Genomic DNA, 13,853 nt, shown 5'->3' with positions numbered 1-13,853 from the left:
CACTGGGGATTACATTTCAACATGAGATTTGGGTGGGGGTACAGATCCAAACTATATCAGAAGGCTAAGGCAGTGTTGCAAACTGCCTGCCTGAGGGTAGAAGACATGCCCCAACATGCACACACAGCCCATAGGCAAACACTTAATAAACTTAAAGGCATTTATTAGTCTCTCCAGTTACTAGCTGACCACTAAGATAACCAAACAGACCTCTGTGGCCAAACACACAAAGGATACAAGGAGAGACTATGAACAACTCTATGCCAAAAATTACATAAACCAGATGAAATGGACACACTTTTAGAAAAACAAAAATTATCAAAACTAAGTCAAGAAAAAATAAAAAATCTGAAAAGTCCTGTAATAGGAGATTGAACTAGTGATTTTAAAACTTCCTGCAGAGAAAAAGTCCAGGCCCAAATGGCTTCAATTGTGCATTCTACCAAACATTTAAAGAAAAAAGTAGAATTAGTCTTTCACAAATTCTTCCAAAATACAAAAGAGGAGGGATCACTTTCCAATACATTTGATGAGGCCCCATTATCCTCATACCAAAACCCCCCAAAAAAATCTCAAGAAAACTACAGACCCATATTTATCCCTTAGGAATATTGATGCAGAAATCCTCAACTGCTACAAAATGAATCCAGTGACATGAAAAATTACAGACTGTGATCAAGTGGGATGTAGGCTAAAAATGTAAGGTTAGGACTCCTGACTCAACATCATTCACAATGTTAATAGAATAAAGGAAAAAAAACACATAACCACATCAGTAAACACAGAAAAAGTATTTGACAAAATGCAACTCCTCTTCGTTATAAAAACACTCAGAAACTATGAATAGAAAGGAACTTCCTCAACCTGATAAAGGGCATTAAATGAAAAACCCACAACTAACATCTGACTTAATGGTGAAAGGCTGAATGCATTTCCCCCATGACATGACAAGGATGTCCATTTTCAACAGACATTTCTGTTCAACACTGTACTTACTGGAGGTTCTTGTTAGGGAATTTAGGCAGGAAAAGCAGTAAGTGGCAAAAGAAGTAAAACTGTATTCCCAGATAACATGATCATGTATATAGAAAATCCTAAGGAATACATACACAGATACCCTATTAGACTAAATGTTGAACAGTTTTGCAGTATGCAAGATAAATGGGCAGTAAATAATGCAAACATGAAGAAAAAATTCCATTTATGATAGCATCAAAAAGAATAACAAAGTTTAAAACGTTCTCTGGAAATTGCACAAACACTACTGAAAGAAATTAAAGAAGACCCAAATAAATGGAAAGACATCCCAGGTTCATGGTTTGAGAGACTTAATATTTTTAAGATGGAAGTATTCCTCAAACTGATCTACAGATTCAACACAGTCCCCCACAGAATCTCAGCTGGGGTCTTCACAGAGATTGACAAGCTGATCTCAAATTCATACAGAAATTTAAGGGACCCTGAGTAGGCAAACTAATCTTTAAAAAGAAAAGCCAAGTTGGATGACTCATACTTCCTAGTTAAAAACTTAACTACAAAGCTGTAATAATTAAGACAGTGTAGTGCTGGCATAAGGACAGACATCTAGATCAGTGGAATAGAATTGATAGTCCAGAAATATACTCTTATATTTACAGTCAATTGATTTTCTATATTGCGCTAAAACAACTCAGTGCGGAAAAGAATAGTCTTAAACAAGTGGTGCTGGGAGAACTGGATATTTACATGCCAAAGAATGAATTTGGATCCTTTCCACATAAAGTATACTAGTATAACTCAAAATGGATCACAGACCTAAATGTTAGAGAAAAAACTATAAAATTCTTAGAATATAGGAGTAAATCTTTGTGACATCGTATATGGCACCAAAAGCTCAAGCAATAAAAGAAAAGATGGATAAACTGGACCTCACCTAAATTTTTTTTACTTCAAAGGACATCCTCAAGATAGTGAAAAGATACTCATGGAATGGGAGACTATATTTGCAAATTATGTATCAGATAAGGAAAGAACTCTTTCAACTCAAAAATAAAAAGACATAACCCTACTCAAAAAAAATAGGCAGAGGAACTAAATCGATGTTTCTCCAGAGAAGATATGCAAATGGGCAATTAGTACATGAAAAGATCCTCATTATTACTCATTAGATAAATGTAACTTAAGAGTACAATGAGATACCACTTCATACCTACTGGGACAGTTGTAATCAAAAAGAATAACAAATGTGGGTATGGATGTGAAGAAATTGGAACCCTAATATATGGAAATGTGAAATGTTACAGCCACTTGGAAAATGGTCTTGTAATTCCTTAAATGATTAAATGGAGAGTTACATCACCCAGTTATTTCACCCCCTTAGTATATACCCCACAAATGAAAATACATGTTCCTCAAAAACTTGTACACAAATGTTTATAACAGCATTATTCATAATAGCCAAAAAGTGAAAACCACCCAAATGTCCATTAGTTGACTAATGTGTGAACAAACTCTGGTATAGTGGAATAAAATTTGTCAATAAAAAGGAATCAAGTATTGACAAATGCTACAACATGGATGAACCTTGAAAATATAAGTAAAAGAAGACAGTCATAAAAGGCCACATGTTGTATGATTCCATTTATATAAAATGTCCAGAGTATGCAAATCCATAGAGACTGAAAGTAAATTAGTGACTTTCTAGGGTTGGGGGAAGGAGGAAATAGGGAATGACTGCTAATGTATTCAGGATTTCTTTCTGGGGTAATGAATGTCTTCTGGAATTAGATAGTAGTGATCAATACACAACTTTGTGAATATATGAAAACCACTGAATTTCACACTTTAAAAGTGAGTTTTATGGTAGAGAATTATGTATCAATAAAAGCATTATTTTAAAAATCTTAACAAACATGAACATATTTTCATGAGAAGTCCACAGTAGTGTCTTTTAAATTGTTATGTTCAAAAGATTTTTTTTTTAACAGCAAGGGGGAAAAGTGAGGAAATGAAGCTTTTCACCATCATTGGGAAAACCGCCTCTGTAACCATATTTTACTGCTGCTGCCTCTCTCACCTCCCCTTATTGCTCCAAACTCTGAGGCTGCAAGACACCCAAGTAGGAGTTTGGAACCAAGGCACAGTCTTTTTATCTACTAGCAAATGGATTTTTAACTGCAAACGTCTGAGGGCACACTCTTATTGCATTCAATACAAGTCTTGGGTATTCCATTTCTGTCATCTAGAGCATCATGTAGTGACAAGGCCCTAGTTAGATTTATCTCTGGTGCCTTTCCAGCTTTCATTTCTGTTCCACTCCTCCACATCCTAGGGACTCAGGGGCTCTTAGGTGTCTTCTGATTCTCGGGAGCCTATACCAGACCTGGCTTCATCTGCACCACAATCCCCAGATCAGAATTACTCTCCTTTTCTCCCACCCAATCAAAACTATTTCTGGTTGTCTCTGCTTCTGATTTTAATTAATTAAAATTATTCATGCTAAAGCTGAAGGTAAGAATTGCTAATCAAAACTAATTTCTTAAATGTATTTATTTTATGAAGGTATTTCCTAGCTTTGTTCACTGAAAAGGCAGAAACAATGACAAACTGAAAAAAAAATGAGCCCCCACTAAGGAGTCTCTAAAAACATTTCTTTAAAAGAACCAGAGCCCATTGGGAGTAATGTGTGATTCCAACTCAGGCAGAAAACATTTAAAATCAGTCTGTAATATCTTGTCAGAAAGAAAGCTATCAATGACCACTGAGGTTGTGTTGAAAGGACTCCGGAGCCAATTTAGAAGGGTTCCCAATGACTAAAGATGGGATTAAAAGGAACAACTGAAATAGTCTAGAGCACATCACATGTGTAAAAATGCAACATTAAGGAAGTGCAAGAAAACCAATATGTTCATTTTAAAACTGGCAAATAAAGGGAAAGAATCCAGCATTTATTCCACATTTTCTGCATGGTTTATGCCTTAAGATAACCAAATAGTTAATGTGAAAAGGGAGAATACCACCATTTTGCAATCCCTAATGAAATAAATGGATCTAGGTAATCATCACCATTGTCTGCTAAAAAAAAAAAATTAAATGAAAGGTTGATGGGGAACTTTATAGAAGGTGAATCAGACTGATAGCATGTACTGATCAATCTTAATATGAAAAGAGACAAAATTGGCATATGCCTATTGATGTGGCATAATAAGACATACGCAATACCACCTACATTCTTGCTAAAAGATCTAAATCTTTCAAGCCTCAAAAATCTGTTTACAAGGAATAGAGGAGTTTGGAGAATATGTTGGACAACACCATGGGGGTGTGATAAGCAAAATCTAAAATTGAGGGACACTACAGGACTAAAGACTGGTTTATTTAACAAATAAATGATTAAAAAAATATAAGAGGGGAGACCTGTAGATTTAAAGAAACTCAGGAAGCATCAGCCATATGCAGTTTGTGCACCTATTTTGAATAAGCCAACTGTAAAAAAAAAAAAATGAGCCTATCAGAAATTTCATCTTAATAGGATTTGATCATAATATACTGATAATAAGGAACATTTTTAAATTATATTAATATTTCAGATATGATTTTGAAATACATACTGAAGTATTTGTGGATGAACTAATATTTGGAATTTGCTTTAAAACATCTAGTAAGGGGTAGATAGTAGATGGAGTTTAGGTTAAACGATATTTTAAAAATTTTTTAAGTTCAGGGGTACATGTGCAGGTTTGTTATATAGATAAACTTATGTCACAGAGGTTTGCTGTACAGTTTATTTTGTCACCCAGGTACTAAGCCTAGCACCCATTAGTTATTTTTTCTGATCCTCTCCTCCCTACCACCCACAACCCTCCGGTAGGCCCCAGTGTTTGTTGTTCCCTTCCGTTTGTCCATGTGTTCTCATTATTTAGCTCCCACTTATAATGAGAACATGCAGTATTTGGTTTTCTGTTCCTGTGTTAGTTTGCTAAGGATAATGAATGACCTCCAGCTCCATCTGTGTTCCTACAGAGGACATGCTCTCATTCTTTTTTATGGCTGTGTAGTATTCCATGGTGTATATGTACCACATTTTCTTATGTATTTAGGTTTTTGAGACAGGGTCTCACTCTGTTGCCCAGGTTGGAGTGCACTGTCATGATCTAGGCTCACTGCAACGTTCGGCTCCAGGGTTCAAGTGAGCAATTCTCATGCCTCAGCTGCCCAAGTAGCTGGGATTACAGGCATGCACCACTGGGCCCAGCCTAAAGAAAAGACCACATTTTCTTTATCCAGTCTGCCATTGATGGACATTTAGGTTGATTCATGTCTTTACTGTTGTGAATAGTGCTGCAGTGAACATACACATTCATGTGTCTTTATGATAGAACATTTATATTCCTTTGGAGATATAGCCAGTAATGTCATTGCTGGGTCTAATGGTAGTTCTGTTTTTAGGTCTTTGAGGAATCGCCATACTTCTTTCCACAATGGTTGAACTAATTTATACTCCCATCAACAGCATATAAGTGTTCCTTTTTCTCTGAAACCTCACCACAGCATCCCTTATTTTTTGACTTTTTAATAGCCATTCTGCCCAGGTGCGGTGGCTCATGACTGTAATCCCAGCACTTTGGGGAGGCTGAGGCAGGTGGATCACCTGAGGTCAGGAGTTAAAGACCAGCCTGGCCAACATGGTAAAACCCTGTCTCTACTAAAAATACAGAAATTAGGTGGGTGTGGTGGCAGACACCTGTAATTCCAGCTACTCGGAAGGCTGAAGCAGGAGAGTCGCTTGAACCTGGGAGGTGGAGGTTGCAGTGAGCTGAGACCACACCATTGCACTCCAGCCTGGGCAACAAGAGCAAAACTAAATAGCAAAGGCTTGGAACCAACCCAAATGCCCATCAGTGATAGAGTGGATAAAGAAAATGAGGCACATATACACCATGGAATACTATGCAGCCATAAAAAGGATGAGTTCATGTCCCTTGCAGGGACATGGATGAAGCTGGAAACCATCATTCTCAGCAAACTAACACAGGAACAGAAAACCAAACACTGCATGTTCTCACTCATAAGTGGGAGTTGAACAATGAGAACACATGGACACAGGGAGGGGAACATCACATCCCCTGTCAGGGGATGGGGGTTTAGGGGAGGGATAGCACTGGGAGAAATAGCTAATGTAGATGATGAGTTGATGCGTGCAGCAAACCACCATGGCATGTGTATACCTATGTAACAAACCTGCATGTTCTGCACATGTATCCTAGAACTTAATCAATAAATAAAAAAGACTGAGAATGGCCAGGCACGGTGGCTCACACCTGTAATCCCAGCACTTTGGGAGGCTGAGGCAGGCGGATCACCTGAGGTCAGGAGTTTGAGACTAGCCTGACCAACATGGAGAAACCCTGTCTCTACTAAAAATACGAAAAAATTAGCTGGGCGTGGTGGCAGGCGCCTGTAATCCCAGCTACGTGGGAGGCTGAGGCAGGAGAATCGCTTGAACCTGGGAGACAGGTTGCGGTGAGCCGAGATCGCGCCACTGCACTCCAGCCTGGGCACCAAGAGCGAAACTCCATCTCAAAACAAAAAAAAAGAAAGACTGAGAATATAGTTACTATATAGAGATGTTCATTGGGGAGAAATTCAATAGAGTCTTGAATATTCTCGTGATGTGCAGAATAATAATGTAGAGATTATTTTAAATCATAAATACATCTTATATCTTAATATCTTAAATATGTTTTGCTTTCCATATATACTTAAGATATTTCTATGAAAATGTCTTATCCTAATATTTGCCAACAAGAGTCTTGTGTAACTTTTTGAAAGTTGAGTAATAACTGTAATGCTGCTTTGCTTATTTTTCATAAAACAGTGATTTTCTTTAATATATCTGAAAATGCATTTTTCATTTATTTTTTCTTATTATTATATGTATATATCAAGTGTGGCATTTGAGAGTCTGTTGATAAAATTTACAAAAGTAGAATTACAATTTTATGTTAATGATGAAAGAATGACTTATAATATTCGCCTGATTGTATCTCTTATTTTGTGTGCTTTTGTTAAACATATGTCGATTTGTTTTGGCAACATTATTATATAGACAGAGAACTCCTGTTCTTTTCTTTCAGGTTAGTTCATGTAATCCTGGTTAATGGAACATAAGTGAGATTTTATGGGTGACAGGGACAGAGATCAGGCTTGACTTAAGAGCACATGAGAAAAGAAGGGGGCTATCTCTTCACAAAGATTTAAGTATAAGAACTGTTTGCCAGTGCAATTATGAATAAGTGTACTTGTGCCTAATTTTTATTTTTTAAAAGCTCAGGTGATTATAATTTCATCTGTGAAATGTTGGAAGTATAGTCTGATTAAAATAGTATATATCTAAAAAAAATAAATAATAGCCATTCTGGCTGGTTGTGAGATGGTATTGCATTGTGGTTTTGATTTGCATTTCTCTAGTGATCGGTGATAGTACTTTTTTTCCGTATGCCTGTTGGCTGCACGTATGTCTTCTTTTGAAAAGTGTCTGCTCATGTCCTTTGCCCACCTTTTAATGGGCTGGTGTTTTTTTTCTTGATAATTTGTTTAAGTTCCTTATAGAGCTGGATATTAGACCTTTGTAAGATGCATAGTTTGCAAAAATTTTGTCTCATTCTGTAAGTTGTCTGTTTACTCTGTTAATAGTTTCTTTTGCTGTGCAGAATCTGTTTAGTTTCTGCACAGTAAAAGTTAAATTTATTAGATCCCATTTGTCCATTTTTGCTTTTGTTGCAGTTGCTTTTGGCATCTTCATCATGAAATCTTTGCCCATTCCTATGTCCAGAATGGTATTGCCTAGGTTGTCTTCCAGGGTTTTTATAGAGGTTAAATGGTATTTATTAGCCATATAGCGATCATTGTTGAAAATGGGTGATGAGTATATAGGGGTTCGTAATACTACTATCTGTGCTTTGAGTTTAAATTTTTAAAATAAACTACATATATTCTTATACATATAGTTTTAAAGTTATATATAGTTCAAAACTACATCTAAAATTGATTTCTAATTAAGGACTTGTGGCTTGCAAGGAGCAAGGCTTTCTAGAGTCACTTGCTGACCACTGCAGCCCCCTAACCAGTTTATCAGCATGGTATTGGCAACTTGGTGACCTAGTTTATCACTTTTGGGAGGTTACTAATCTTTACCTAAACAGCCCTGATGCCATAATACATAATATTGCCACCAGAGCCATTGTTATGATAAGACACATGTGGGAAGTACTTATTTAAAATTTACCGCTGATAACATTTTTATGTTGTAAATTCCTAATTTCCTAATCAATAAAACATTTATATTTTAAAACAGCATCAAGCATAGCACTTTAAATATGGTATGTGTATCTTACATATAGTAAATTCATTTCCTAAATGAACTAACTTTTATAAATGAAACGTAACTTGCAGGTATTTCTTATTTTGAGAAAACATCACATTTTCTTTCTTTCTTTCTTTGAAACATTTTTCTCTCTATTTTAGGAAGCTGTTTTAGGTTATGTGAAAGAGATGTTTCCTCATCTCTAAGGCTTAACAGAAGCTCTGATTTGAAGAGAATAAATGGATTTTGCACGAAACCACAGGAAAGTCCCAGAGCTCCATCCCGTAAGTTTTCATTTTCTCTATTTATGGAGTAGGTAGCTCCCAAAGAGTAGGAAAACTTGGAATCAAAAGAACCCAAAAGAGAAGAGGTTCCTATATCATACCCTCCCATGTAGAGAGAACACATTGTGTTCACATTGTGCATGTGCACATGACCAATATGAGCACAACATGGGAGGCCTGATGGAGGCCCATGTTCCTATATCATGCAACGTGGGAGGCCCATGTTCCTACATCATACCTCCCATGTTTTACTCATATGCAGGCCCATCTTCCTACATCACACTTCTCATGTTTTACTCATACGTAGGCCCATGTTCCTACAGCAGACCTCCCCATGTTGTACTAATACTGGTCATGGGCACATGCACAGTGGTTTCTTCATTTTCAGCATTTGTCATTTTCATCTTCTTGCCTGTAGGGTTGGACTGGAGCTTTCTGTAGGAGAATGGATGCACCAAAGTAAATAGTAGTCCAGAAATTATGTTTTAAAGAACTCCAAAGATGAACCAAATTAAGATATTATGCGTTAGGTAAAATATAAGCAGGGCCTTCTCCTTAACATCCTCACTGGCTCTCCCTTTGCACTGATTTTTATCTCTCTTCCCAACTTATTAATGAAATGACTCAGATGGCATATATTCCCTTCAGACTCAACAAATCTTTAAGTAGTATTCATGCTCTTTCCTTCCCCAACTGGGTCTTCCCATCTTCTTTTAGTTACAATACTGCTGTTGTCTTAGTCATCCAAGTTTGAGGTTCTTCGTGACTCCTTCCTCTTTGTCTTAACCAGTCTCCACATTCTTTCAGTCATCCTCAGACTGACTTCATCTCTCTTTCCACTGCTACAACTCTGATTCAGACAATATCCCCTCACCCTTGTATTACAGTCTGCCATTTGGACTTTTTGCCCACTCTACCTTGTCCCCCTTTTCTCTCTCCATCCATTGTACAGATAATAAGCCTTCCTAAAACATTAGTTTCTTCCTTGTTTCAAAATGTACAGTAGTTCCCAATCAAGTCTAAACCCCTTAGCCTGACATTCAAGATCTGGTAAAATCTGATTGTACCTTACAAACTTTTTCTTAGTCTACTGAAGTCAGACAAGCTCCTCACCGTTTCCTTCTTAGTTCATCCTTACTTCATATTTTTGTTCTTGGTGTTCTTTCAGTTTTCAATAGATAAGGCTTATATTGGGAAATAATGCTTTTATTTTACCTCATGGGATTTTATAATCTTATTTGGAAAATGAAGGATCCTAAGAAATTCCATTCAAATAAAGCTCTAATTAACTTGAAGTTTCTCAGTGTTCCTGTTTAGTGACTAGTTAAAAAGCATTAATACCATTTTTCTGTTGTTAAATTTGAGAGTTATAATCTCAAACACGTAAAATTTCTTGTCTGGTTTTTCTCATAGGCACTTACAACAGAGTGCCTTTACACAAACCTACGGATTGGCAGAAAAAGATCCTCATATGGTCAGGTCGCTTCAAAAAGGAAGATGAAATCCCAGAGACTGTCTCGTGAGTGCTGAATTTAGTATTACAAGCAGCTTTCATTTCTCACTGATCTAAGGGAAAAGCAATGCCTCTGAGTTCCAACTGTTTAAAACTTTTCAACCAAATTTGAAAACATTTTTCACTTTTCCAAATGTTTTATCTTTGGTAAGTACTTGGAATATAAACAATGCTAGAAAATTGTGTCTTATCATTGTTATGTTACATAGTGACTAGTGAAGAACTGTCAGGTACTCTGAAGTCAATTGATTATTTGATTTCATCCCCTGGCTACAGAAGTGTGACTTTTTTAAAGTTTGTTTTTAATCTAGGTATATAAATTAAGTACCATTGACAATGACTATATTCCCCCAAATCCACTTAAGTACTCAACCTTAGGCATAAAAGTATTTAATTGCAATATTCTGGAATTCAGGAAAGAGTGCTTCCTGTCACCAACTTCCTTAAACCCAAGGGAAGGGATCTTGGCTGGGATCTTGGAACTTTTTCAGAGTTTGTAGATGATGAGTGCAGGTTCCTCCAACCCAGTTTCTCAACTCAGCTATTGATATTTGGGGCTTGATAATGCTTTGTGGCAGGGGGGTATCCTATTTGTTGGAAGATGTTTGGCAGCATCGCTGGCTTCTGCCCCCTAGATGCCCATAGCATTGCCGCAGTGCTGACAACCAGAAATGCCTCCAGACACTGCCAAATGTCCACGGGGCACCAGGGGGGTGGGAATCTCCCCTGGTTGAGAACCAGTGCCCTAGCTTCATGTTAAAGAGCCTGACTGGCTGGCATCTTGGCTAAAAAGAGATTCTGAGAAATAGATGTCATCTCCCCTGTGAGGTGTCATCCTATTCAGGGACAGGGACTTTGGACAAAGCTCCTGGACGTTCTCTGTCAGCAAGAAACTATGCCTGGATCTTCTGGTCTCTGGTTTCAAGTCATGATTGAAAAAGATCTGAGCTCGTTCAGGATTTCTTTCCCAGGGAAATATTACTTTCTGTTTACAACAGCTTTAATAGAGCTTTTCTGCTTCTGCCAGTCAAATTGATAGCACATTACTTTAACAGAATTATTTCAGCAGGAAAGCCCTGGTTTCTCTTAGCTCAAGTCATGTATTCTTCTGGGAAATGAGAGAATACTGGAAATAACAATGACATCAGGTTCTTGCCTATGTCCTAATTCTTCCTATACCAGCAGAAAATAAGCTGGTATACACCCATGGCCCTAACAGAAGCTGTATAGGCTTTGCTATAGAGCACCTTCCTTAGTCTGCCTAATAGTTGGTTCCAAGATCCCCTCAGGCCCAAAATACTACCTCACGAATCACTCTGGAAGGGTCTTTTCTGGGCCTGGGCAGCCATTTATCCTTGTGCTGGTAGTTCTGAACAGGCACTGCTTAACTTGCCCGTTCCTATTCCTCCCTATGGGATGGATTACTTTTCATGAGGATCATGGCACTTCAAATCCCATAAAATCCCGTCAACATGGAAACTCAGTTTGTGGTTAGTGGAATCTCAGGTGCTCCTAACTGACCAATTTGACAGTCCTTAGCAGTTGTCTTGGGTTCCTGCCAGCCTGCAGGCCCAGCTTAAGTGCCTGGAGAACCCCGTCCACATGCTGCCTCACAGGTCCCAGCTCCTACATCACATTGTACATGCCTTCATCATCTTCCTCCTTCCACCTGCAACATCCCAGACCCTTTGCCTCCTTCCAAGCATTTTTAAAGTACTCCCCTCCCCAATTTTAAAAGTAATATATGTTAAATATCTCAGGGGAAAGAAAGCACTTCAATCCCATCATCTAGAGATATCACTTCCTATTTACACATCTACTGAGAAGGCCATAAGTTAATCCTGGGCCCCATAAGGGCTCCACATCCCCTGCCTTGAGGTTCTGCCAGACACTGAGGTAACAGAATCGTGACCACCACGTGTGGCAATGCATGCCTATAGCCCTGGCTGCTCAGGAGGCTGAGGCAGGAGGATCGCTTCAGTCTAAGATTTTGAGTCCAGCCTGGGCAACATGGTGAGACCCCATCTCTTTAAATAAAGTAAATTAAAAATAGAACCATGACTCACTGCCTACTTGCAAAATCACCAAGGTAGATTGGCCTTCTCTTTAGACTCTTCTATGTTAAGCCTCTTAGCCTTCACACAAGAATGATGAACCAACCATCAACTTTTTTTTAAGGCACATGGGTCTGTATTCAGTGGATAGGTTAGAAGAGCTGCACTTTGGCACTTGCCAAAGACCACAATATCAAGTTCACTGTCACTCAATTTTAGCAAAACATTTGTTTAAAAAGATAAATATTAAGGAGCATTGCTTAAAGGATCTTCCTACTATTTTAGATATTCTCAAATCTATTCTGGGTTCAAGACAGGGAGCAAAAAGCTGGGTATATGGAGCACATTGGTTAACTTTCTCCAATGTTTGATCTTTCTGAATCGTGCTTTGTGTTGAAACATGAAGCTTACTGTAGTATCTGTTGTCAAGATGTTTTCAGATGATGACTAGATCACATAATGTCTTCTTAAGAACCTCAGGGAGAAATGACTGTTTCACTTCTAGCATTTATAGGCTGCTTGGAAACCTGAGAGCCAAAATTGGGGTCCACCATAGCAAGTGTAGATTAATATGCCTTGCCTATTTTTTTTTTTGCTTTGTTCTTGACTTCTCTTTTTGTTTTCTTCTTACTTTTGTACCTAATTGTGTGCTATCTTGTACTTTATATATAAATGAGTTATGAAAAATGCCTCATCCTCCCCAAAGTCCTATGAGATCTCTAGGCCCTTTTTAAAGAGATTTCTAGGTCTCCCTATTTATAGACACTACTACATTTTGAATTTATACACAGCCTTTTATCCTGCACAACTTCAGAAAGGGAAAAGTTAATAACTTTCTCTCATGATCTCATTGTATTACTAGGTTGGAGATGCTTGATGCTGCAAAGAACAAGATCCGAGTGAAGATCAGCTATCTAATGATTGCCCTGACAGTGGTAGGATGCATCTTCATGGTTATTGAGGGCAAGAAGGTGAGAAGGGGTTTCTTCTCTATCCAGTGTGTATGTTCTCCACCAAGAACCTAGAATAAATCAGGGATTGACCCTTGTATTTACCCTCTGAGAAGAGGAGGCTACTTTCTACATTACATGAGAACAGATAAGCAGAAAAATAAGACATATTGGGAAAAAGCCTGGGGAATATCATCCTTGGGGATAGGATAGATAGCAAATCCTAACTTTGGCGTGGTGAAGAAGGACTAAATTCATTTTGTGCAATGTAAAAAGTTTTTCTGATGACAGATGTCATAATGTAAATTAAGAAATAGGACACTGGCATATTTAATAACCCATTGCATATTTCCAGAGTGCTCTTGGTACCCAAGCATATTTACCCTCACCATAACTGCCTTCATCATGGTGAGCTTTCTTAGCGGGGTTCTTTATTTGAAGCTCAGCCAAACAGGGCCATGTGTCTAAGGACCACAGCTCCTAAGCAGTACATAGGAATGCAAGTCCAGAAATCTTTAGCACAGATTATAATTAATAGCTATCACTAATTGAACACTGACTGCATTCCAGGTACTTTTCTAGCTGGTATCTCATCTGAACCTCACAAAAACACTGTAAGATAAGTATTATTAGGACCTGATTTATAGATGAGGAAAACTATAGCTTAGAAAGCTTTAGTAACTTGCCCAAGGCCACACATCTCCTTAA

General features: G+C 37.9%; 1 protein-coding gene across 2 annotated transcripts in view; it reads left to right on the top strand.

Moving 5' to 3' along the window:
- Positions 1 to 13,853, top strand: part of FAM162A (family with sequence similarity 162 member A) — a 28,833-nt gene that overhangs the window by 10,374 nt on the left and 4,606 nt on the right. For both annotated transcript variants that reach the window (XM_032150024.2, XM_032150025.2), the window contains exons 2-4: positions 8,506 to 8,628; positions 10,042 to 10,147; positions 13,058 to 13,166. In XM_032150024.2, coding sequence (XP_032005915.1) covers positions 8,506 to 8,628; positions 10,042 to 10,147; positions 13,058 to 13,166 — 338 coding nt within the window. The remainder of the gene's footprint in view (positions 1 to 8,505; positions 8,629 to 10,041; positions 10,148 to 13,057; positions 13,167 to 13,853) is intronic.

The sequence above is a fragment of the Hylobates moloch genome, unplaced genomic scaffold (genome assembly GCF_009828535.3).
Source record: "Hylobates moloch isolate HMO894 unplaced genomic scaffold, HMol_V3 SCAFFOLD_4, whole genome shotgun sequence".
Lineage (NCBI taxonomy): Eukaryota > Metazoa > Chordata > Mammalia > Primates > Hylobatidae > Hylobates > Hylobates moloch.
This window is presented reverse-complemented; position numbering and strand designations above follow the sequence as displayed.